This window comes from Nyctibius grandis, chromosome 5 (genome assembly GCF_013368605.1).
Source record: "Nyctibius grandis isolate bNycGra1 chromosome 5, bNycGra1.pri, whole genome shotgun sequence".
NCBI lineage: Eukaryota > Metazoa > Chordata > Aves > Nyctibiiformes > Nyctibiidae > Nyctibius > Nyctibius grandis.
The window spans coordinates 73,585,456-73,610,585 of record NC_090662.1 but is presented as its reverse complement, the minus strand read 5'-3'; the positions used below and the strand labels follow the sequence as shown (position 1 = coordinate 73,610,585).

The 25,130-nt window shown below is 47.3% G+C and overlaps 1 protein-coding gene across 2 annotated transcripts; it reads left to right on the top strand.

Moving 5' to 3' along the window:
• The first annotated feature begins 1,530 nt into the window (after positions 1 to 1,530).
• Positions 1,531 to 25,001, top strand: BID (BH3 interacting domain death agonist). Of its 2 annotated transcripts, XM_068401699.1 has the most exons (7): positions 1,531 to 1,583; positions 14,557 to 14,676; positions 16,301 to 16,369; positions 18,382 to 18,583; positions 19,901 to 20,046; positions 22,350 to 22,553; positions 24,011 to 25,001. In XM_068401699.1, exons 3-7 carry the CDS (start codon positions 16,361 to 16,363, stop codon positions 24,020 to 24,022), a joined length of 573 nt encoding a protein of 190 aa, XP_068257800.1. In that variant the 5' UTR covers positions 1,531 to 1,583; positions 14,557 to 14,676; positions 16,301 to 16,360; the 3' UTR covers positions 24,023 to 25,001. The 2 variants fall into 2 exon arrangements, with proteins under 2 accessions (XP_068257800.1, XP_068257801.1); XM_068401700.1 differs by lacking the exon at positions 14,557 to 14,676 and having other exon boundaries at positions 1,546 to 1,583.
• The last annotated feature ends 129 nt before the right edge of the window (positions 25,002 to 25,130 follow it).

Sequence of the window (25,130 nt, the reverse complement as noted above, 5' to 3'; positions counted from 1 at the left end):
GACAGCACTAAAAATAAGGAAAGAAAAAAAAAACCTGTCCAAACCGAGCTCTGGAAAAAGTACCCTTTTCCCTTAGCATGTGTGCAACAGTGTGAATGCCTGTGGACAGCAAGGGAGTGGATAAACAAGTGTTCCCAAACTTGCTGAGTAGGTGGTGCTTTTCTGAATGTCTCACAGGAATCACGTGGTTTCCTGTAAGCAAAAGATATGATCGCATCTCTTTTTTATTATTAAAATTTTCTATACACATATATAAAATAATCTGTATCGCTCAGATACCAGAAACAAAAAGAAAAGAGCAGATTTCTCCAAAGAAATATACACACTTTGGGCAGAAGAAAGAGAGAACATGCATTTTGCCTACTTGGGGCCGGCAGTGCTGACTTTCCAAAACCAAGCTGAACATTTTGAAAAAAACTCTTCTTCAGTTCCTTGGAATTTACAAAAACTGGCTGACACTTATGTGTCACTTTTTCCCCCTACGTATTCGCAGCATGAAGCCACCCGATGGGTTGGCCAACACGACTCAAACCTGAATCAGAATTGGTTTCGTCTTCATCTTGTGGAATCCCAGGAACTTTAAATAAAGCACTCTACGATCAGCCCCTTCCTGATTAAACATGCCAGTGACTTGGCGTGTTAGGAAGAAGAAAGAGCACGACCGGAAACCTGTATTAAACACAGAGTAAGCATTGCTTTAAACAAAACTATGTTAAAACTGTAAGGCTGTGTTAAATAAAAATTAGTTTAAATGGAACTATATTAAACCCATAAAACTACATTAAATGAAAAGTTAAATTTATTTGGTAGGGATGCAAGTGGTTATAAATGGGGCAGGGGGAGATTTAGGCCAAGCAGCACACAGTGGGAGCCCATCGGAGTTCCAGAACGATCCTGGGGGCAGCGGGGATCAAAGGCCCGGGACTACTTTACCCCCAAGCTGATGTATCCCCGGAGGAGGCTGTGGCGGCGGGCGGGGAGCTCCGCTCGGGGAGACCCCCGGCACCGGCCGCGGTTTGGGGAAGGTTTCACAGCCCCCCGCGCTTGCTCTGAGGAAGCTCCGGACGGACGGGCGGGCACCCGGCGCCGCCTTCCCCCCGGCCTGGCGCACCGCCCCGCTCTGCCGTGACCCCGCCGGCTCCGGGCAGCCCCGCCCCGCCCCGCCGGGGAAAGCCCCGCCCCCACCCCGGCGGCGGGCCCGCCCGGCCGCCTCACGCCACCTCCTCCGCCCCGCCCCGCCCCGCCCCGCCCCGCACAGGTCGGGGGGCAGCGCCCCCCCCCCCTCCCCCCCCCGCGAGCCGCCCTGCGCGGGCCGTTGCCCCCGCACCGTTAGCCCGCGCCGACGTTGGCTGTTAGCCGTTGACCCCCGGCCGCTGCCCCGCGCTGGCCGCCGGCCCCTTCGCGGTCCGGGGCGGCGCGTGCCGCGCTTTCCCGCCTGCCCCGCCGAGGAGGCGCGGGGCCGCGGGGCGGGGCGGGGCGGGGCGGGGCGTGCTGCGCCGCGCTCAAATAGCGGGAGGGGGGGAGGAAGCGGGGAGGTGCCGCGCCGCCGGGCCCGCCGCGCCGCCGGGGAAGCTCCCGCCCGAGTGAGTATCACCAGCGGCTCGGCGGGGACACGGCGCTGCGGGAAGCGCTTCGCGGGGTCACTGGGGCCGCTTGCGGCTGCACCTGCCCCTTATCTTTCCTCTCGGCGGGGTGAAGGGAGGGACGCCGGCCCTGCGAGCACCGCTGCCAGCCCGCTCGGGCTTGGGGGAGGGCAGGGCGGGAAGCCGTCGGGGTGAGCATCGTGGCGTCCCCCGGCGGTCCGGGCCCGCCCCGATCTCGCCCGAGGCGGGGTTACCGGTGCGGTGCGGCCCCCGCCCGGGGAAAGGGCGCTGGAAGTAGCGGGGAGCCGGGCGGGTGTCAGGCCTGTCGCGGCGGGGCGGGCCCGCTGGCTCCCGGGCGGCGGGGGGATCCCGCGTCCGGCGGCTCTGGCTCGGGGCGCCCCAGCGCCTGACTGACCGGTTGCTTCTCGCAGCCCTTTAGTCTGCTCGCTGAAGTGACCGGAGGGCTGCGTGGGCTTTCTGCTTTCTCTTGCTGGAAACTCTTCTGCTTCCCTGCAGTTCCCGCGTGTGCTTTTTGCCTGCTGTCCGCCCTCTTCAGCGGTTCCGTTCTGTTTGCTTTGTTTCCTGCTCTGTCAAGCCTGTGATAGCCCTGTCTCAGCGCACGCTGTCTGTGCTCTGCAGGTCGCTGTCCCGCTCTTCCATCCACGCTGCTCCCCTTGTGTTGTGATGGAGCCTCTGCCCTGCTATTTACTCTGGGCTGTCTTTTACTCTCCTCAGCCGTAACCAAGTCAGTCTCTGCCCCATTCTCTCCGTCTCTGTTGGAGATCGTCCTCTCGCTTAGGTGGTATCTCATAAACCATAAAAAGCTCTCTCTTGCCTTGTCTGACTTGGTAAAGTCCAACGTCTCATCCTCAGTCTCTGGTGAGAGTTTTCAGACGGGAGGGATGTTTGCTGGGCAGGGGAGAGTAAGGAGTTAATCCTGTAGCAGCAACTCCAGAGGGACCCATGCTTGCCTCAGCTTTCCAGCAACAGAGGGATGTGGGAGTGGCAGCTACAGCCAGAAAGCAAGGCAAGAAAGGATTTCTAATAATAGTGCTGTAATTCGTAGGAAAACCTGGTGACTGATACAGATGAGTCAATTCAGCGTGTGCTTTTCTCCAGTCTCCTTACATTCCACAGAGCTGTAAGTGTCTGGCCACCTGTGAAGGTGATGAGTGCCTTGGTTGCCTCTTTGTTTCCTGTGAGCAGCTCTTGTGTTCCTGGACAGTGTTCAGTTCAGGGTGACTGACTGAAGGCTGGAGCAGGAAGCTGGGTAGTGTGTGAAGTGGAAGGGAACTGAGCGAGCAGGTCCCGTTCCTTAGAAAGGTGTTCCTCTAATGCATGTGGTCAGGTGGTGGTCTCTGTACCTTGGAGTGACAGTGGGTTTGGTGGGGTGGTTCTTTTTTTTTTTTTTTTTTTTCTTTTTTTAAAGCACAACATCTTATATCTTTAACTAAAAAAAAATTAAGGTACAGGGCTTCCGAATTGTTTAAATGACTAAAGTCTTAGTCCAGGAAGTCTGTGCTTATTTCAGGAGAAGTTGGCAGCTCTTGATGTTTCTTGGGGTATCTGGGCCAAAATCTTGTTTCAGGATACTTGTTTTGTTATCTTTTCAAAATGGTTAAAATATTTGGTGGAGGAAAGAGTAAGGTGGTTCCCCAACAGGAAATTATTTTTAAGCGTTTTGGTTTGGTTTGGTTTTTTTTTTGGTGAAGGACTTTTTGCAAAAGTCCACTTGTGGGAAGACTGACTGGTGTTCAGTTATAACTTTTTGTCACTAATCAGACTGAAACTCTGTTTTCACCTGCCTGTGGAAGTATAATATTTTAAAAGGTATTAATTAAAAAGGGGAGTTTTTTGTGCATTTTTTTTACTCCTTGGCAACTTCTTTGCATAACAAGTTTAATGCTGTTTACAGTCATCTTCAGGGTAAAGCTTTGCAACACCTACTCCTTGTGATCTCCTCTGTGCTAATCATGTTATATCAAAACACTGGGGGAATGCATTGTATAAAAAGAAGCATTCTAGCACTTTGTTATTTGATTGAATTTCTGCAATCTATCCCTTCCTATTTTCCTGTCTTCTCTGCTAGGTCTCTTGTCTGTCATTACAAGTAACTGATTAGCAGGGTTTAGGGACTAACCGAGGCAAAAATGTCCATTGTGTACATGCAGAGTGTAACATCTGATTGTAAATCTTCTGGATAGGCTGCTCTGTACTAAGAAAGGTTGGTGTGAAAATCTCCCCTTCTTATTTGGCTGCTCCTTGTTTGCATTTGGTGATGTCTGCTGAATTTAGGAAGAAAAAGTAAGACTGGTTTTTGGTTAGGTGCTTTTGTTGGGTTCCCGCCCTCCCAATTCCTTACAACCGGATCAGGCCACCTGGCACGGCACAGCTGAGGCTGCGAGTTCAGCTCGGTTTCTGGCTACGCGCTGTCAGCAGGACTGTGTGCTGCACTCCACCAGTCCTGCCTGTGCAAACCTGGAGTCTCTGCTCTTGGGAACTAGGTGTACCTGTACCCAGCACCATTATCACTTTGGATAATGAGAGTGCCTTGTGAAGGTGCTTAGTGTGGCTTTTAATTTCTGTTGGGTCCCAAAACAGTGAGAGCTTTGATATATAATTAGGGAAGGCTGATATATGTGTGTATGTTCACTGAGTACTCTCACCTGGGGTCAGTTACGCCACGTTGTTTCTGTGTGTTGTGTTTTTCCTGTGTATCAGGATGACAGGAGTCATCCACACTTGGCAGGAGCCTGAGGAGCTGGCAGATCAAACAGATACTTTTGTGGGTTTTTTTTTTTCCTGTAACAGAATGAAAATGTTTAATCTGGAAGCAGGCAGGTACATAAATCTAGTGACTGCCACCTTTGGAGATCTTCCTGGTGCTTGGAAGTTATCACTTCCCTTATGTCCCATTTAATAGGGGAGTAGGGACCTAATAACTGTTCACAGGTTTATATGCTTGATGCAGAGACTGCTGGCATAACTGTGGAGGAGCAGTTGGCTCCTTGATAAAGCAGCTCCTGTGGCTGCTGGGTATGAACTAACAAGTAGTAGGGATTAGTGGAATCAGCCTGGTCTGTGGTTCTCTGCTGAAGAGAATTGAGTGCAGATGAGCAGGTTTCATTTGTACCAGGTAGCAGTTCCTCAACTAGTGAAAGAGCAGAATTTACCAGCAAATCTGACTTTTATTTGCTAAGTGCCTTCCTCTGGTTTTCTCTTAGCGTACTGTGGCTTTTTGTCTGTCAGATTATGAAGTATTTGGGGCTGGAATTACCTTCATATCTGTGTGCTGTGCAAAGCCAAGTACATGCAAATATTTCTAATTAGGGAGTTGAACTCCAACTCTGCCAACTCCATGGCTGGGCTTGGCAGAAGTTGCAAAATGCCTACTTGAAGTCTGATTCCCTGTTAGTTTTGAATGGCTTATCTTGGGGTTGGAGGGGGTTGCAGGGGGCTGGGTTCAGCTTTAATTTGGACTCATCAGTAATGATTACAGAATGTGTACAGTTGGTCCCTTCCCCAGAGATCTTACAATTCTGCTTTTTTTTAACCCAGACCAGAGAAGAAGGCTAGGGAAAGGAGGAGTAAAATATAAAAAGAAATGTTATGAGTCACACAGAGTGTCCAATCTCTTTCTTTGGGTTTGAAAGCAATCTGTTAAGCTTCTGTGATTGCCTTGATTTGTACCAGATGTCTATAGTGAACCATGTCCTGACATCCTGCTGTTATCTCAGCTATACTGGGAAGTGAACAGGACTCTCTAGCTGCCAGGGGTGTGCATTAGACACCTCCTTATACCTGGATAGGATGGCATGCATTGCTTCCTGCATGATTTTTGAAACATTTGCTGAAGTGTAGAGCATAGTGGTGTGTTGATGTCTCTTTCACACCCTTCTTTGCAACAGCTGCTCTAAGAATCCTTCAGTCCCATCCCCTTCAGTAGCCCCATGGCTTAGAGCATTGTTAGCACTGCCTTGGGCACTTAGTAACTTCTGTCCTTGATCCACTCTACTGGCTTTCCTGTCTCTTTGCACCAGTATGGCACTGCATGGAGGTGACAGAGCGCTTCCTGACCATGGTGGGCTTTGGTTGGGCTGTCCTTGCTGGTGAACATGAGGAAAGGGCTCCTCAATACATCCTCAGAATGCTGCTCTTTTCTCACAAGAGAGGACAGTGTCATTGTGGCTTTAAACTCCTCCTATCCTAGTATTTTGCTCACCACTTTCCTTTAAAATCTTAGAGCTTTATTCAGCTTCACTGAAGGTATAAGCAGGGGAGTTGGCCTGTGTGTGCAATTATTGCGCACATGGATGTTGAATTTTTAAGTGTCCGTGAACCTGCTGTATTTTCTGAGAAAACACTGTGACCTTTGGTCAGTTCCTAGTATGCTCTTGCTGCGGTTTATGGTGAAAGGCCAATGCCCAGGTCTCTATAACATATTGGGCTATTTCTTTCATCTCCTTTAAAGGAGAAAATATGTTCCTTGGTCAGTGTAACTCCTGGTAGTTTGGTGTAATTGTTGTTACACCCTTAGATTAACAGCCATACAAAACAAATCCACTTAGAAGAGCTAGGTGCTGTATTTTGGTTTTATATTCACTTCCTGGGAGTCAACATTAATCTGTGTTTCCTCCTAGCTAAAACTGAAAGTGCAGTGGTTTGCGTTATTTCACTCATGGTCATGTGTTCTCTCCTAGTAAAATCGACACTTTATCACTGTGCTTTTAGACCTACAGCTAGAGAGCCTGGAGCAGTGTTGAGTGGAAGATTGATGCAGGGTGCTGAGGCATCTCCTGTAACCGCATTGGTTTGCCTTGCAGTAGGAAATGTGTGCTCCTGGAGGCAGCTGTTCTGCAATCCTGCTGTCACGGTTTCCAAACGGATCCTGCTGCGTTTCTTGGAAAGAAGATATTTTCTTAGCTGTGTGTTGTTGTTGTGTTAAAGGTGTTTAAAAGATACTTTCTTTTATTCTCGCAATGTTAATAAGGTGCTGCTGTCAAAAGGCTTTGAGCAGGGCTATGAATGCTGTTTTGAGTTGCCATCATTTTTGGCTGCCTGGCTTGATGTGCAGCTTCCTCTCTGAGGTTCTTGAGTATGTCTGGACACCCGTATTAAGAGATTCCTTCAAGATGATTTTGATTTTTTTTCACTAGCTTTATCAGTTTAATTTTCGTGGTGGGAGTAGGTGGTTGAAATACAACATGATGGGAGAGAATTCTCCTAAGGACCAGTGTGTTCAGTATAATCAAAGGAGCAGTGTCAGGCTTTCCTTCTGTGAATTGTCTCTTTGGCAGTCTGTACTGGTACATGGTTGTTTCATAAAAGTAAGGAATGTAAGAGGTGTTTATAGCTATGATACACCTGATGTTTAGGAGGAAGGAAGCCCATTTAAAATTCATTTTCATGTTTTGGAGAAGCTGTCAAATATTGAGACAGAGTTGTGTATGCCTTCAGAGCAGATTAGCATGCTGTTGTGAAGATTTGTCTCTGTACCCCTTCTTCCCTAACTGCTTTAAGGCTTTTCTGTATAGTGAATGTTCCGAGTCTGATAAGGTGAACAGGCTCCACTTAAATCATTCTGGGGAGTACCACCTGGTCAGTAAAAATCCTCTCAAAAGCAAATTGTCCTGTGCTCTGAGCTGTTGCTTAGTAGCTCTGTGAGTGCCATCCTGGCTGTTGCATCAGCATACTTGTTTTAACTAAGCAGGGAGCTTTGATCAGGTTCCCTTAGGATGTGTTGTTCCTTGGACGTGTATTCTCAAATGACCCACGCTGATGTAGCTTCTGTTTTTTCAGAAAGCAGTGCAGATATTTCTGGTACTTAAGAGTCTGGAAGAGGAGTTCTTGTCTAGTCATATGGCCTGAAGGTAACCAAAGGCAGAGAGAGTGCCACTGTTAGTGGCCACCTGTGTCCGTACAGCCATCCTTTCGATTTTTCTTTTTTAAATCAGTTTCCTTCCTTGCTCATGTAACTTGCCAGTCAGGCAAAGGCAAGACAGATTTATGTTCCTCTTTACTGTTGACATCAGCTGTGAAATGCATCTAAGTTACAATATGAAATGGCATGCCTGATTTTGACAGATGGATGATCTGTGCTTATGCTGGCACGTAACAGTAGTACATGTGTTCAAAACTAAAACAAGCAGGATATGCTTGTCCTCTAGGTGGCACAACAGTTACTGTAGCCAGTCCCACTTTCTGAGGTCTTTTGGTTGGCCGTTCTTGTCAGAGCCTGTCCAAGTGACACCTGCATCTTTCAGAGGCACTATTGCCAAGTGATAAGAGGGACTGTTGTCTTTGCTCCAGGGACTGAGCACTTTGTCACTGTTTAACTGTAAAAGCATGCCAGTGTGTAAGTGTTCAGTGCTGGTGCCCCAGCAGGGGCATCTTCTAAATCTGGAAGCAAGTCTTGTGTTTCTCTCACTTGATACTGTCACTTGCACGTCACCACTGATGGCTGGAGTTTGTTCCAGTGCCTGCCACTTATCAACATTACTGAGGAGCTCCCTGCTCACAGTCTGTTTGCCCTTGCTTTGAAATGTCGAAAGACTGGAATTGTGATTCCTCGGTCTTTCCTGTTTTCCAATCATTTCCAAGAGGCAAACAGAAAACACCTTGAATATTCCCTATGACATTACTGCAGGGTTGTGTTGCTACTGCTGGGCTGATACAGCTGGACTTTTGAACACAAAGCTAACCCTGTAAAGACCAGCAGTCCTGTGAGGGTGATAGTGCCTTTTCATCGGGCTTTGCTCTGCTTCCTCTTGCCAGGTCCTTAGAAAAGGTAGAAGTATTTTCTTAATGTTTATGAGGAGGTGAAATGTAGGGCAGGCTTACCTGACTGGAGTTACTGTGCTGAACACCACAGGGGAAAAACTAAGCTCAGTCCCAGATCCAAAAAACCACCTGCACTGTGGCAGTCAAGATCCAAATCTTGCCTCTTCCTCTTAGGTGTGGACATGCCCAAAATAGGGAGATGTGCAAATTCCATTTGGGTCCAGCCCTAGTTAGCTGAACCCAAATCCCAGCTCCAAGCTTTGGGGCAGTTTGAGCTGCAGGCTTTCTGCTGACTCAATTTCAGCCCAGCTGCATCTGTAGGCTGGCTTCTGAAGACTACTGAACAGTGTGGTCATGCTGCCTCCATCACTGATCTGATCTAGAAAACCACAGTAATCAAAAGTTCCTGCCTACTATTTTTTTTTTTTTTAGAGAATTAGTAATACACCAGTGTTACTTCTTATTCATTGACATGCTGTGTAGGGGCTGGGCAGCAGAGCATTTTGAGCCAAATGAAAATAAAGGTCAATGAGGAAGTTGGATGTTTTTCCTTTTAAGAAGTCAAAGTACTGCCCTGATAACTAGAAAATCGCTACAATTCATGTTGTCATGAAAAATAATGTGAAACAGCAGGAGACTTTGGGGAGCTGAAATCTCTAGTAAGGCCAATCAAAACCTTATTTTTAGAAATGTCTCTAATAAAGTTTTTCTTTAAAGAAAATAAATCTCCATCAAACAAATTGTGTAATGTATTTCTAAGTCAAAATACACAGCTGAGAGTACTTAGTGTCCAGGTTGAGATGTTCACTCTGTACTAAGGCAGCATAAAGAAGCAACGGTAAAGATGCCCCAGCTAAGGAGGTTGTCAGACAAGCATCCATTGGTGTTGGGTCTTTGGGTTCCCGTTTAGATTTTCAGTGCCACTGAATACTGGAAGATAAATATGCACTGAAACTGTTAGGAGCAGAAAGTATTCGACATATTTCAATGTATTTTTGCATCAAAGGTGTTATGAGCAAACTGTTTTTTTTATCGTTGCTGGAGTGATTGGTAGTGGCATTATTCACATCTTAAAGGAGGATGCAATCTGAAGCTGAAAGGAAGAGAAACAAAAGCTGACAGCCTCAAGCAATCAGCAGTCATGCTTGAGAGTAGCAGGGAGGGGTGGATTTAAGTGGTCTAGTGGTTCCTGACAAGCAGGGTATCTTTCCTAAAAGCTTAGCAAATAAATCACAAGTGACTGGTGGATGGGGTCTGTCTGGTGCTGGGCCACAGACCTGCTGGCATCTCCAAGTATTCTGCCCATGGCTTGTCAGTTTTGGTACTTCCAAAATGAAGCTGTTGATGTTGTATCCTCCCTCAGAGGCAAATGCACAGCAAATGCCTGTAGTTTGGAAGCTGTGTTCCATATAGTGGGGAAAGTCCTGAGAAGCTCCAAGGCAATAGCTTTGGTATTAACCAGGTGGTACCAAACCATTGCTTTGGTTTCACAGTAGCACATGTATGTGCATCTGTAGATGCACAAAGGGGCTTGTTCAGCCCATCCTTCACCTGGCAATGTCTCTGTTCTCCCATCACCCTGCTTTTCTTTCCAAGGCCTAGAATCAAATTCTACTTTAGGAGGACAGTGGGTCTCAGATGAAGCAAAATCTTGGGGCCTTCTAAGCACTGTTACAGGCTAGCATATCCTTTGCAGGCTGAATAGTGATGGGGACAGGTTTTCTGTGGTTATGATAACTTCCTATTTATTCATCTCGGCACTGCTTTGCAGATCAACAAGCTATTTTCCCTTTTGCTGTCGGTTTTCTCTCTCTGTCCTTGCAATGTCTGAAGTGCATGAGCAGCTGCTGGGGGACTAGTCAGGCTTCTTCCATAGCTAGAGAAATATGAGGAAAAGCTGTGGTGTTTGCTGCTAGCTGGAGTGTTAAGTTCCTGTTGGGTTTATGGGCTAGAAACTGAGTGTGGCAGGGTGATGGGGATTCCGCTGGAGACTTCGGGCTGTGTAATGTGGTATTTGCTTATGCTGTCATGACTTGAAGTGCTATGGACAGCATCTGGCACAGCTTAGAATATCCTCAAATAAGGAACTTGATAAGTCTGTGGCACTGTTTCTCTTCCTTACTTGCCAGTAATGGATGCTTGTGTAAAGCAGTTGTGCCTATGGTGAGTTTTCAGACAGTGAAATTGAGTGGTTATGGCTTGATATGTGGATTTAAAAAGTCAGGTCATATCATCAAGTGCCCCACTTTCCCTACCTGTAAAAAGATGTGTTGTTCTGTAAAGAGCTCTGCAGCTCAATGCTGAAATGTTTGCCTGCAAGAAGAGGCACCATTTCATTTCTTCCAATAATGATGTCATCCTGACTGCCAAAAATAAAGTTCTTATCTTTCAGCTGCCAGGCAGAGAAAGCAGTGCACAGGTTAGAAGTTTTTTTCCTTGTCAATGACTGATGCTTTATTGCAGTTTCTGCTTTGAAGACTTTGATTCACTCCTGATTCAAATGTTAGACATAAAGATAAGTATCTTGACAACTTACACAACAGGTCCATTGATTGATAGTGTGTCTGTCCAGGTGTTTGTATGGGATGTGTCTCAGAATCCAGACAAGTTGTTAAAGGAGTCAGTCCTACAGGTATGTGGCTTTGCTGAGAAGAGTATGTTTTCATAACCAGTGTCTGATACAGCTGAGAATAGTAACAGGCTGAGCTGTAAGGAGTGGTGAAGTATCTGAGGGAAAGTGATGGTAAGCAGAGGCATTATTTGTGGGGTGGATTCTTTTCTGAGCTGTCTTGAAGATGAAGTGTGAAGAAGGATGAAAGCTGAATTATAGGGTGTCTTAGCACAGTTGCTCTAGGGATTCTGGGACCTAGTCCTGTTTATAGCAGCCTTGAGAACTATTGAGAGTTTCCCCCTAACAGGTAATGCTGCCAGCTGCTTCTCGCTGCCATGTGGGGTGCTGCTGATGACATGCTTGCAGTGGCTGCAGGTACAGCAGAACTCCACACTGGTTTTAGAGCAGGTGAAACCTTGCATGCTTTGCAGCTGTACTGTTTCCATGTGTAGCTCTCCACCTGGGAAGATAAAATGTGTACTTGCAGTGCTTGCTATTGAAATACATAGTATGTGGCGATGGTATGGCAGGGAGGAGCTGGTTTGGTCTTTCTCTAAACAGCTATGGCCAGTGCTGCCTCTTTTCCCAAGATGGCACCACCAGCAAGGGCTGTGGGAGAGCAGCGCTATAGAGCAGACGAGGCTGTTCCCTCAGCTTACACCTCTCAGAACTGCAAGAGGTAGTTCAGTGATGTGGGAGGAGAGCCATGGAGTGCAAATTGTCTTGCAGTCCTGCCTCTCCCTCTTTTCTGCTCTGCAGACTTGCAGTGCCATCTCTCCTTAAAGCCTGGAGGCAGAGAGGGGATTCTGATCCTAAACTTGTGTTTAAAATAGCCCCTCCATTCTTTTTTTCTAAGAAAGATGGAAAGAACTGATCCAAAAACCTGGTTGTAGTCTTATCTGTTGAACACTTCAAGGCATCTAGCAGTTTCTAGGCAGCTTGCTTGTCTAATGAGTGAATTGAAAGTGTAAAAAGGAATAATGTATTATAATTAATTGGTATTTCAATTAAAAAAATCGTACTCTATAAAATTCATTCCAAGACTTTCAGCAGCCCTAAAGCAGCTTTAGCAAATGATCTAGTTACACTCTGAATGCAGATGGTGTTTGTAGCCATTATCTTCATCTTTTCTCTTCAACTAAAGATTCTTTTCACACAATATAAGGTAACTTTTTCCATCCACCAGAAAATGTCTTAATCTGAATCTAAAACTACCAGGATTCCAAAGTCTTAATGATTAAAAACTTCAGGTGGCATCAGCATGATTACATTTGACTGCTTAGGGTTTACTCTTTAGGGGTCCACTTTTTTTCGAGATTCCATTAATGAATTTGACTTCTCAGGAGGAACTTTGTGACTGTCCAAACCCCTTGCATTGATTCAAAGTAATTATCTAAAACTTGAGGTTTCTGGAATTACTAGTTAATTAAAAAAAAAACCATAATTTGCCCTGTAGTGTAGTAGTAGGGAGCCATTTTGTGGTGTGAGAGAAATCCGTTTTCCTGTTCTCAGGTGCGTTTTTGACCACCCAAGCAGAACTTTATTAGCTGAGGGCTGGAACCCTCAGGGACTTTGACTGCCTGGGTGGTGATTCTTTGATTCAGGGAAGAGTTCATGAAATGATAATCTTCAAGCCTCCTTGTCTTAATTTTTTACTGTGGAAGTACTTTGGAGTGTGGTGGGTTTTTTCTTTTTTGTTTTTCTGGCATTTCTTATCTCTGCTCATGTACAGGAGTGGACAAATGTGCAATTTGCAACCGCGATGGGTGATTTTTATTTTTTAATGTCTCTATTTCTATGGACTTGCCCTGAGGAGTGTCTACCTTTACGTAGAGCTGAGATGATCCCCTGAGGGGAAGGGAAGAACCCCCCATGTATTGTAGGCCTATTCCCCCTGCGCACCCATTAACACCTCTGGGTGCAGCAGGTACCCTGGCAGGGCAGGGGCTGCTCCAGCCCCTTTCTGTCTGCACTGAGGCTCTTGTCCAGGTGTCTTGCCTGTGCAGGGCACACAGCACGTGAGGAGGACCTTTCTGCCATAACCAGTGTATAAGCTGCTGCCTCTTTTTGAAAAGCAAAAGTGCTTTCAAAACACAGTATTTGGATCTGTAGAGCTGTAGCCAGGCACCTTCCCTGCACACTTCCAGGAACTGATGTGAGGAACATGCACAGGCAGACAGGCTCAAGCTCCTCTTACAGCTTCTAGTCAGCACAGTAAGCTGGTGTGGATGATGCACTTGCACAGCCTGTGCCAAGCTGCTATGCTCTGCCTTTCTGGGCCTAGCTGTATGGGCATGCCCAGAATAGATCTGGATCTCTTTGTTTGACTTGTGTTTTCTGCTTTGTGAACGGAGCAGTGTGCCTCTTCCTTCCTGGACTGGAGTGGGCTGGGCCTCTTCTTTTAAAGCAGGGAGGAGGAAAAGATAATAGTGCATTTCTTGGTTGCCTCTTTCACGAGTGTTTGGGCTGAATTAAATGAGTTTCTTGGCAGTGTGAAATAGTGTGACAAAAAATGTAGGGAATCTGGGTTTTAAAGCCATATTCTGAGCTTTCCTTGGAAAGATATGACAGGTGGCAAACCCGCCAAGGAAGTGTCTTGACTTCTATTTCTATTCCATCCTCTTGCTATAAGAAAGATTATGTTGGTCTCTCTGCAGGCTGATGTTTTATTTAGTCTATTTATCGCCACCTGACTGTGCTCAACTCTCCCACCAGCAATTTTCTGGAATCCTCATCAGTCAGAAAAAGCAGGCCATCCTAGCACAGTTTGGCTAGGTTTGGGTGGAAGAGGTTTTGCTGTGAAGTTTTTTGCGAGTGAGAAATTTCATTAGTGCTACTCAGCTAGTTTCACTGGTGCATCTGGCCACTTGTGTGCAACTTGCAGCTGTAGTGGCTTGTGTTGCATCACACTTCTGCCAGAACTGTGGGAGAACATCTGACCTTCTGCAATATAGTGTGGTGTGAACGGAGGTTGGTGCAACTTCTTGTACCTTGAAAGATGGGGAGATTTGTTCAGCCTGTACTTGTGTTAAGAAGTCAGCTGGCTATTACCAGCCCAAATTAGCCAGCATGAGTTAATCTGACCAGCTGTAGAGTAATGCTGCAGTCCCACATGAAGCTTTTGGCATAGGCTAGAGCTGGTTGGGGATGGCAGTTCTGGTAGAGCCCAAGAAGGTTGCTGTGATGAATGTGGGTTTCAAGGCAAAATGGGATGTGGGCAGCAGAGGCTCAATACTACTTCAAGCTTCCTGTGCTCTAAGCCATGATGGTTCAGGAAGTGGTGTTTAACTCAGCAGGAGCTGGTATCGGAGGATACCCACTGTTTACTAGTTGTAACATGAACACCTTGGTTTTGGGCTGAATTACTTTGAATTGAAAATAAATGTTATATAAAAACAAAATATGTGCAAGTTGAGGCTTTGCCTAGCCTACAGAAATGTTGCTGATGTGGAAAACTCCTGAGGAGTTTGCGCAAAGCCAAGGTCCTGCCACAGACTTCATTCTAAATCCTCACTTTCCTCTTAATCTTAGGGATTCTGTCTCAAGTTCTCCAACCTGAATTAATATCTGTCTCTCCTCCAGCAAAGTCAAGCCCAAGAGAAGGGACACGCTGACCTGTTTGAGAGTCTTGTCAGGTCCCAGAGAAGAGGACAGAGAGGACTCTTCACTCTCCCCATCCAGCACACTCTCTTCGGGACAGAAGTGAGTGTGAGTAGCAGCAATAGGGATTTGAATGGAACAGAGAAAAATGCAGAGCAGCAAAGGCTAAGCCTGTGTTTTAGGAAGCTGTTAGTCTGATGTAACAACTAAATGAAAAAAGCTTCATCGTTATGAGGCTGCCTGTGGGCTGTTGTGTGTTTTAGACATATTTGAGATTGTGTTTTGGTCTTGGGAACTTCTAAGAGCCTTTGAAAAGTTGGGAAGTTTATGGTCTCTTGAAATAATTACTGTGGTTTCCTTCAGAGTTTGAATTCATTTCTGCTTTCACTTCCTTCTCCTTTTCTACCAGCACACTTAGTTATTTAAAACACAGTTATGAGGGGTTGTTACTATGAAAGAGGATCATTCATCACTAGCTCAGGTCTTTGGTCAGCAGGCCATCTGTTTGGGCTCCTTAATGCTTTCACCCCATTTTTGGTGAGAAGGTACCTCTGCAGCACCCAGGTTATTGCCCTGGGTGTGAAGAAGGCCTGGTGGGAAGGCTGTGCTCACTTTCAGCCAGGCCGTGCTCATCAAGAGGTGAAGCCAACTCACACCAGAGACTTGTGTGCGGTTGTGGGACTTGCATCTAAGGCAGCAAATGTGAGATTCACAAGCAGGATTCCTATCCTCCCTGCCTGGGCATTTGCTGGGTAGTCTTGTGTTATTGGCACTTGCTGTGCTGGTCTCGCACCTTCCTTGCTCTGATAATTCCTGTACAAGATGTGACTTCTTGGGCTGCAGGTCTGACCCCCCCATCAGCCACACTGGCTGGATGAGGAGGAAGCACTGTGCTCTTACCAGCTCCCCTTTTTGGTGGGTGAGGGAGGCCACCCTCTGCACCATGCTCTGTGCCCTCCCTGCATACCTCTTCCGTTGGGTACTGCCCAGCCATGAGGCAGGCTGAGGGTTGTCAGCTCTGAGCATGCACCATGGGAGCAGAGGAGCTTGTGGCCTGGGTCTGGTTTTCTCCCTTCTTCCTAGTAGGCCTCCCTGGAGGCTTAGCAGAGTTGTGCTTATATAACTAGAAGCCTTTGGCACTTGGTCCAGCCTTCCCTGTCCCTAGGTATTTGTTGGGAAAGTATTGAAATAAGCCTGAGTATACACATGTATCTCTGCTTGGAGGGTGGGAGGAGGCGTGCTTGAAGTCCTGCAGATATGTTGCAATGTCAGCTGGGTGTTTCACTTCAGAATATGCTGCTGTGCACAGACACCTGAGCAGCTCATCTGCTGTCAGTAGGTACCCAGGAACACCTCTGTGATAACAGTACTTTCAATGACAGCATCTGGCACTGTGAAGGGTTCTCCCTCCCTTCCCCAGTGCCATCTCTTGACTTTAAAGCCCCATTTGTAGGTCATGTTGCTGCACTGTCTTCCACTGCCTGTGGCAGTAAGGAGTTTCATGCCCCTCATGCATTTGAATAGGGCCCATCTTGCTGGGACAGTTGTGGTTTTCTCAGCCTTTTTTTATGACTGCAAGTGTGTGATGGGCAGCCTTCTCCAGAGATATGAATATGCATCACTAGAAAGGTCATTTTCTACAAGACATGGCCAGACTCATGAGCACTGCTGCAAGGTGTGGGTTTATGGGAATTTCTTCCTTTCATGCTTTTTCTTACTCTTGCAGGGCAAGGACTTCTGGTCTGAAGCAGAGGGTGACAAGAGCTGCTCTGTCTCTGAATCCATCATGGAACAGGTTAGATTCAAACATGACTGAAGTCAGTGGTTCACAGTGACCACTGGTTCTCCTCGTGTACTTGTTCCGAGACGCCTCAAAGGGGCTGAGTCTCAAAAAATGCTGGCTCCTGTCCTTATCTTTCCCAGAGTTCCTGCAGGGGCCCTGGCACTGCTCTGAATACAGACAAGTGGATGGAACCACTTAGTTTGGGGTCTGCTTCCTTGTTACCTCACTGTGTGACACTCCCCTTTCAACTGCAGGCTGGAGATGTAGCCATTTAAGAGACTACAATGTTTATTGGTTAAGCTACAAGCTACTGAAACTAATAAATCAAATTAATAGACACACCACTGTGATCAATTTATGCATTGTTTTGTGCAATATTAAACACAACTATGAAGCTACTATTTATCACACTTAAATCTTATTAACTGCATTGAACTGCTATCGAAATGTCTATCATCCTCCCCACCCCACCTAGTGTTAGGGTGCAGTTCTAACCCTTTTTGCTCTGCCCTGCCACAAGCCTTTTGAACATAAACCTGATGACTAGTCTGGTGGGTTGCACAAGCGGATTGCCCCTGGTGTCTCAGTGAGCTTGGGTCACCAGGTGAGCTTCACTACTGTCTGTAAACATCCATCCTTAGCTCATGGAAGATGTGCCTTCTGTTGAGCTTTCACTGATCATATACCTTATTTTCCATTCGCTTCTGTTTCTGGACTCTCCTTTTTGTTGCATTTATTACTCCCTTTCTGCCCAGTCTCCTCTCAAGTACACAACCTGTCCCTAATTACTACTTACGCATTTGTCCCAATTTTGCTACTGTTGCCTAGGCAATATGGGTCCTGTATATTAGTGATATGATTTGTAGATATAGGTGGCCTTGCAAGGTTCCACTTGCCAAAAGGTACCTGAAACTCCCTTTCAATTATCAGGTTCGTCCTGGTTGCATATTGATTACCCTATGCAGTTGGCAAGACAAACCATTCTACTTTAGCCTTGATTCTTCCCCCTAGTTACAATTAAGCCTGAGCATTTTCTTATCTTATAGGCAGACAGTCTGCATACCAGAGTAAGGATTTTCTTTCTCACTTCATTTCTGTGCTTTTGCAACAATCCTGCTTTCTTAGCTGCTTAACTAAAATTATTGGACAGTCTCCTGGTTTTCTACAGACACCTTGGTTGGTTATGAGGCCCCATGTTCCAATGGGACCTCTGGCTTATATCAATCTGACTGCCTCATGGACTTCAACCTAACTAATTTGAGCACTATGTGCCGCCCTGCTTGAAGGCGGCAGGGTGCGTGGCCATGGAGGCAGCATGTGCCTGTTTACTGGAGGTGAATGTGCCAGTGTGGGTGATACCAGATACCAATGATCTGCCATCTCACTGTCACTAGTCTTGTGAGCAGCTGCTTGGTGCTCTACAGGAAGCTGAACAGGTTTATTATGGAGCTAGTCTGTATCCCTTTGAAGAGGGAGAAGAAATGTGAACCTCGGGGTTTGGGGTGGGTGTTTTTTTTTTTTTTGCAGGCTTATGCTATCTGTTATCTGTTTCCCACCTTGTTACTGCTGTGCTCTGATTACATTTAAATGGGGAGCTCCTGGCTTTGTTATGCATAGGAAGTCGAATGCCCAATTCCCAAATACAGGGATAAAAACCTCCCAAACACAGGTGTCTGAATAGGGGAAGTGGGTGGTTTGTGCTGAGAACACATCTGTTTCAGAAGAGGAGCTCTGATCAGGGTTTCTGTCATTGCCACAGCTGGAAATGTGCAGGAAAAGGTGAGCTGACTCTTCCACCACTGGTTTGTAAGAACAGAGCCATCTATCAGACCGTTCTGTGTGGGTACACGTCCAGGAGTTATATGCATTTGCTGAAGTCTTGTGGAGTCCCTGGCTAATGCTATTCAGGATGCCCAAAGGAGGCCAGAAAAATGTGCTCAGGATTGGAAAGTAGCATATGCATAGACCTCTGGAGTGGGACTTTTCCTGGGCATGGGCTCAACAGTGATTTTCTTATGTTTAAGATCAATGGATCTGTCCAGATGGAGCGTGTCCTGCTGTACACCTTCCTGGATGTATCCTCTGACTGCAAGTTCAGAGAGCAGCTGCAGTCCCTGCAAAGCCAGGGAATTGTGCCTTTCCTGAAAGGCAGCTACTGCTATGATGATGAGCTGGAACTTCAGACTGATGGCAATCGGAGTGGCCACTTGCAGAATGGCGAGCTAGGTGAGTGCTTTTTTTTTTTTCCTTCCTACATGTCTCTCTGAAGGTGGTGTTTTTCTGTCCCCTTTTCCCATCTTTGCTACCGCTCTGTTTTGGAGGCGTAATGTTTTCTTCATTGAGAAACTTCACAATATGGCCATTGGCAGTGGTGTTGGTTGGGATATTAACACTTGGGATGAGACAGCGAGTGCTTAGCACTTTATCTACCCATGGATTTCTAGAGCACCTGTCACCCTCGTATTTTGTCTGGAGCACATCAGGCAAGCGCTGCAAAGCTCATCCTAATCATAGCTGTCCTCAAGGAGCGTGGTATTAAACAGTTAAGTTAGGCCTCATGCTGCTCCTCGGGGAGTATCAGTACTTGGGCTAGGATTTTGGAGGAATTCCTGTTCTGGTACTGAGTGAATCCCTTTCTGCTCTACCAGTGTGGTGGAAACTCTTCCTCAAATAGTTTCTGGTACTGTTTGTGCTTCACTAGCTATCTGCAGGATGGCTGTTGTCCCTTGCCCAGGATGTGTCAGCTGGAAGATTGACCTCAACTGAAGGAGGGTGAGGAGGAACTGCTACAGCAAATAGCCCTCCCTTATACAAATCTGCAGAGGTCTCGTGCCCCAAGCGACAATGGGAAGCTTTGCCAAAAGGAGATAGAACCAGGGATAATGGTTTTAAACTAAAGGAGGGTTGATTTAGACTAGATATAAGGAAGAATTTTTTTAGAATGAGGTGGTGGAACACTGGAGCAGGTTGCCCAGAGAGGTGGTTGATGCCCAATCCATGGAAGCATTCAAGGTCAGGTTGGATGGGGCTCTGAGCAACCTGATCTAGTTGAAGATGTCCCTGCTTACTACAGAGGGGTTGGACTAGATGACCTGTAAAGGTCCTTTCCAACCCAAACTATTTAATGATTCTGAGATGCTGTATTTTAGATGGTGCTTAGGAGACAAGTCCCAACAATAGTGACTTGAAAAAATCATGCACGCTCTCTCACTTCTCTCTAGGCAGGGTGCTGGCTGTAGCTGTCCTGTACAGATTTTGGTTGGAGATGTTCTAACCCCCCCTGTAGTGTTTTTTGGGCAGGGTGAGGCTGCACTTTACCTAAACTGAGGATAAAAACCCTGTTTGCACAGAGTCTGGTAAATAAGTTGAGTGCAGACAAGTGAGTTGTAGAGCATGTAGCTGTTGTGAATGCACTATGATTGGGGGTGGGGTGGCAAGGAGGCTGTTTAATGGAGATGGGCATAATGCTGTGGGTCAGCTTACCTACACTGAACCTAGTCTGACTACAGCTCATGAACTAAGTCCTGCTGTATGTGTTGACAGTGTTTGACCCTGAGATAAACGAAGAAGTTGTCCGGATCATTGCTGCTCAGCTCGCTGAGATTGGAGACCAGTTTGATAAAGAAATCAAAGCAAGAGTAGTAAATGATCTAGTGCAGCACTTTCTGAATGAGAATCTGTCTGGAGAGGTGAGTGAAAAACAACCTGACTAGCTGTGCTGGTTTTGGCTGGGACAGAGTTACTTTTCTTCACGGTAGCTGGTTTGGGCCTATGTTTTGGATTTGTGCTGGTAAGAGTGTTGATAATACAGAGATGTTCTAGTTCCTGATGAGCAGTGCTGACACAGAGTCAAGGCCTTTTCTGCTTCTCACACTGCCCCACCAGTGAGTAGGCTGGGGGTGCACAAGAAGTTGGGAGGGGACACAGCTGGGACAGCTGACCCCAACTGACCAAAGGGATATTCCATACCATATGATGTCATGCTCAGCAGAAAAAGCTGGGGGAAGAAGAAGAAAGGGGGGAACATCTGGAGTGATGGCATATGTCTTCCCAAGTAACCATTATGCATGACAGAGCCCTGCTTTCCTCAAGATGGCTGAACACCTGCCTGCCCATGGGAAGTGGTGAATGAATGCCTTGGTTTGCTTTGCCTGCGCATGCGGCTTTTGCTTTACCTGTTAACTGTCTTTACCTCAACCCACGAGTTTTCTCGCTTTTACTCTTCCAATTCTCTCCCCCATCCCACCAGCGTGGGAGTGAGCGAGCAGCTGTGTGGTGCTTAGTTGCTGGCTGGGGTTAAGCCAGGACAACACTAGCAGTTCCCCTTTTAAATGTTGTGGATCTTTTCTGCTGTGACTTCGAAGCAGCAAGCTGGCAACTTCTGTTATCTTTGCTAGTTTGCTGATTTAATTATTGCCATCTTAAAATTCAGCCCAAACGCTTACCTTTGAAGATTTGTTAGAGGTGATGCTGCAGCCTGTGGCTGCTGTTGCTCTGCAAATTGGGTTCCTTGGGCTCATCTCCTTTCTGCAGATGGTGAAATTGAGGTAGCTGTGGAGAAGGACTGACTTTCAGAGGTATTTTGTCCTCATTTTGTTGGCGCAGTGGCTTATCTTTGAAAATCAGCTGGCTGGTTAAGGCTTAGTATTTGTCCTTAAGATCTTTGAACTTTGGTGCTGAGTCCTGTATGTCTGCTGCTTGTCATGTGGGCAAAACTTGAGCAGTGTTAGTGCCAGAAGCTCAACTTGTGCTTGTTACTGAACACTGAAGAGACAGCAAGTAGTGAGACCCTTTTCTAGTGCTGTAACTGTTTAGCTAACAGGCTGTCAGTGTTGGGAGTAGCAGTGGGTTTTGACCTGGATGGGTGACCTTCTGAGAAGGCCTCTCTAGGTGGCATCTCCACCTCTTTGATGCAGTTGCTCTTCCACCAATAGATGTGATGTCGTCCCTGGGCCAGCATCTAACATGCCTCACTGCTCAAACAAGAGTTTGAGGCCCCTTGTATTAGACTTCCCTTTTTTTTTCTTTTTTAAGGATTGTATCCACATCTGGATGAAGAGCCACAGTTTGCTTCCACAGAGCCTTTTTGGCATCTTCAAGATAACTGTGGCTTTCTGGCTTGTTTGGCTTTCTTGTGCTCTACAAGCTAACGCTGTCTTTGAATTGAGGGTCCACCTTCTTGCTGAAAAGGTGGGATTTAATGCCTTCAAACAATCTTTTTTTGGTTTCTTTTGTGGTATGGGTTTTTATCACCTGCACAGACTGATTCCAGCAAAGCCTGACAATTCCCCACTCCTGCAATTTTGCTCTCCACCCAGTTAAGTTTCAGGCTTTCAGATTTATTCCCAGCCTTTCAGTCTTTGATAATACTGAGATAAACTGAACTTCTGACCAGATGGACCTTACTTTTTCACATTAGTAGTGTAGCTTAGTGTGTGCATATGCCCATTGTCCCTCTTGGGAAACTCATCTTCCACTCATCTTGGGAGCAAGGCAGTGTTTGTTCCATGCTTGGACACCTTCTCTAGCTCCTGCCTATGTGAAGGCTTTTCTATGACACTCGCTTTGCCTTCTTGCCAGTCCCCACCTAAGCCTGTACCCCTGATCTTCACTGTGTTTAAGGTGGGTTGCCCCCTCCTGGGAGCCCCAGGATTCCTGTGCTGTTTCAGGACTTGGCAGGCTAGGTGCAAACCCTGGGGAGGAGGGGGGCTGTTGCACCCTGAGTGTGTAAGCTGCTATCTATCTAAATTTTCCAGCCGTGCGTGTGTTGCCTCCCTTTCTTTTTGTCTTGGGTGAGCAGCCGAGCTCCAAGATAGTCATTGCCATCCAGGATGTGTAACAGGCAGGCTGTCGTGCCTGGGAGGAAGGGGAGCAGCATCCTGTGAGGTGTTAGAACAAGCGCATCAGTTACCAGCAGAGTGCCAGCAGGCTGTGCTGAGACTGCTTTCTCCCATAGCTCTTGCACTGAGATCCCTCCCTTCCTTCCATACAGGAGATAACCCGGCGCATGTCAGAGGCAGTGGAAGGGCTTGCACGAGCCATCCCCTCAGACATGGAACAGGAGAAGGCCATGTTGGTGCTAGCAATGGTCTTGACTAAAAAAATTGCAAATACGATGCCTTTCCTGCTACAGCGTGTCTTCAGCACCACTGTGAACTACATCAGCCAGCAGCTCCACAACTACATTGTCAGAATGGTGAGTGCTGTCAAACAGCTCGGTCTGAGTCACAGCCAACCTCTTAGCCAGCCTCGGTTATTCCGGGAGGGGTGGCCTAGCTCTGAGCTGCCTGTGGTCTGCTGGTTTCCCTGTAGTGCTCTGGAGGTTTGGCCAGAAGGGAATGCCAGTCCCTGCGGAGCTCTGAAGCCTGATGTGCTGAGGGAGGGAGGCTTGAGGGGGGGACATGTCACAGCTTCTGCTTGCCTCACTCTCACAGCAGCCAGTGAACAGAGTGCATTTATTCTGAAGGGCAGAGACAGAGATGTGATTGCTCCTGTCCTCCCTGCAGGCTCTTCAGGGAGCTGTGCTGATTAAGACTTGGGTTAAAAGACGGGTTAATCATGCCCTCGGGGAAGGAAAGCCTGATCTGAGCTCTGATGGCTGTTTCCCAAATGTCTTGGGCTGAGGTCTCTGCTCTTGTCTTCCTGGTCTCCCCAGAGCTTGGCAGATCTGGGCAGGGAAAGGAACTGTCCCTGAGAAACAGCACCAGGAGAGGAACAGTGAGAAATGGTCAAATGGGAAATGGCACCTCCATTCTTGTTCTGTGTTGGAGCTGCAGCATAGGTGGGGAGACTAAACAGCTGGCAGTCAAGCCAGGGTAAAGGCTTGGGTGGTTGGCCCCAGCTTCAGTAACTAACCTGTCAGGGGAGGAAGAAATCCCCTCTGTGTGTGCACACCTATACTAACACTAGGTACTTCTTGAGAATGGTAAAGGCTGTGATTGTGCCACCCCGTGGAACAGTGGTGACCCAGTTGCAGGCTACTGCAGGACACCCCTGTGCTGCAGCCCTGCCATCAACAGTGGTGGCAGCAACCTGCAGAGGGGCCCAGCTCACCCCATTGTCATAAGACCCAGGCAGCTGCCTTGCATAGCACCCCTGTTCTCTGCCTGGCAGCAAGGCACAGTGTGACTGAAGTGTTACTTGGCACTGTTCCCCCCCCCCCCCCCCACACTCAGCTTAGCTCAAGGGTGCTGTGTTATCACAGAAACCACTCTCTAGCGTAAGAGACTTGCCCTTGTGCCGCCTTACTGCTAGGCGGAGTGCTGCCACAGCACGGTCATGGCACAGTGCAGGGAGGGCAGGCCAAAGGCTGATGCTTGCCCACCCACCCCATGTAGTGGCATTAGGAGGGGCATAGAGCTGGCTACCAGGGGCTGTTCTGCTCTTCCCCCGGGGTCTGGTGGTGCGAGCTCTCTGCCTGCCATTAGCACAGAAAGGGGGCGCTGAGGGGTGATGGCAGATGTGCAGCACAGCAGGTGGCACAGTTGCTGCACGGTTGGTACTGCTGGGGACATGCAGAGGCGGTGGCTGCCGCTCACCCTCCCCGGGAGCTGCCAGGTTCCTCAGGTGGGTGGCCAGGCAGGCACACACAGGGCTTGCTGTGGGCGGATGGCTCTGCTGCTGTTAATGCTGGTTCTGTTTCTCTCCCTCTAGCTGCGTGGGTGAGCTCTCCGGCCTGCTGTGTGGAGAACGTGGACGCAAGAAGACTTTTTGCTTTGCTTGATGTACGCAAATCACTTTTTCTGCTCTTGACTTCTGAGATACAGCTGTGAAAGGGAAGGCAGAGCTTCGTAGATAGGCTTTTGTAGACTAGCACAGCAATAACGGTAGAGCGAGCTGTGTGCCAGCTCTGCCAGTACCTGTAAGTAGTGCTTGCCCTCTCTCACTTTTACAATAGTTTCTTCTTAGCAGTAGTGGACTTCATGCAGACTCTGGCTTGTGCCCCAGAGGAGATGCTGTGGGCATAGGGCCTGCCCTCTCAGTATTTTTTTTTTTCTAATGAGATGTAGCATTTTGCTTTAGTTATTCTCTTCCCAGCCCTGCTCCAGGTGCTGCAGCTGAGCCATGCTGAGTGTTAATTGTTCCCAGGAAGGCCTCAGGCTGTAGAATGGTGGTTGATCAGCACAGATCACCAAGAGGGAAAGAAACAAAAATCAGGTTTATCTTAGAGGGGAGCTGGCAGCAAGAGGAAATCAACCCTAAAGGACGTAGGGGTGTTTGGCCAGGGAAGGCTGAAGTAAAGATGCTTCAGTAGCAACTGCCATAAACCCATGCTTGCTTGAAATAGAAAACCGAACAAGAAATTGTAAAGAAAAGGGCAGGGGTAGGTACACAGCAAATTCTTTCAGGGAACACAACCTGGATATGCTTGAGGAGAAGTATTTAGCTTTAGACTATCTTGTTATAAAGAGAAAGAAACTATCAGCCTTGGATCAGGAAGAAGACTTGGCACCTCTTATTGTATGTATTGCAGTCACATCTCAGGTTCAACAAACTTGGACTCAGGTTGTTTGATACATACCTGTAATCACAGACAAGGTGGCAAAAGCTTCACCTGTGATCCAGCTGCCTCAGAAGTTTTGCAATGATGTAAATATTTTGTGGGGTTTTTTAAGTTAAATAAAATTGTCAGTTCTCATGGCAATACAGCTCTTATGAATTTCAGTTTCTACATGGGTTTGGTGCACAGTTTTTTGTGCAGTTCTCTAATTTACTAGTGCTTATGATGCAGGTGGCAGCAACAGAGACCCTCTGGTCCTGGCTCTGCATAAGC

What these genes read in the sequence shown, in the direction of transcription:
- BID (XM_068401699.1), top strand. An exon ending in CTTGCAGAATGGCGAGCTAG is followed by an intron (nt 18,584 to 19,900) that starts GTGAGTGCTTTT and finishes ATGTGTTGACAG; the next exon opens with TGTTTGACCCTGAGATAAAC. An exon ending in ATGAGAATCTGTCTGGAGAG is followed by an intron (nt 20,047 to 22,349) that starts GTGAGTGAAAAA and finishes CCTTCCATACAG; the next exon opens with GAGATAACCCGGCGCATGTC.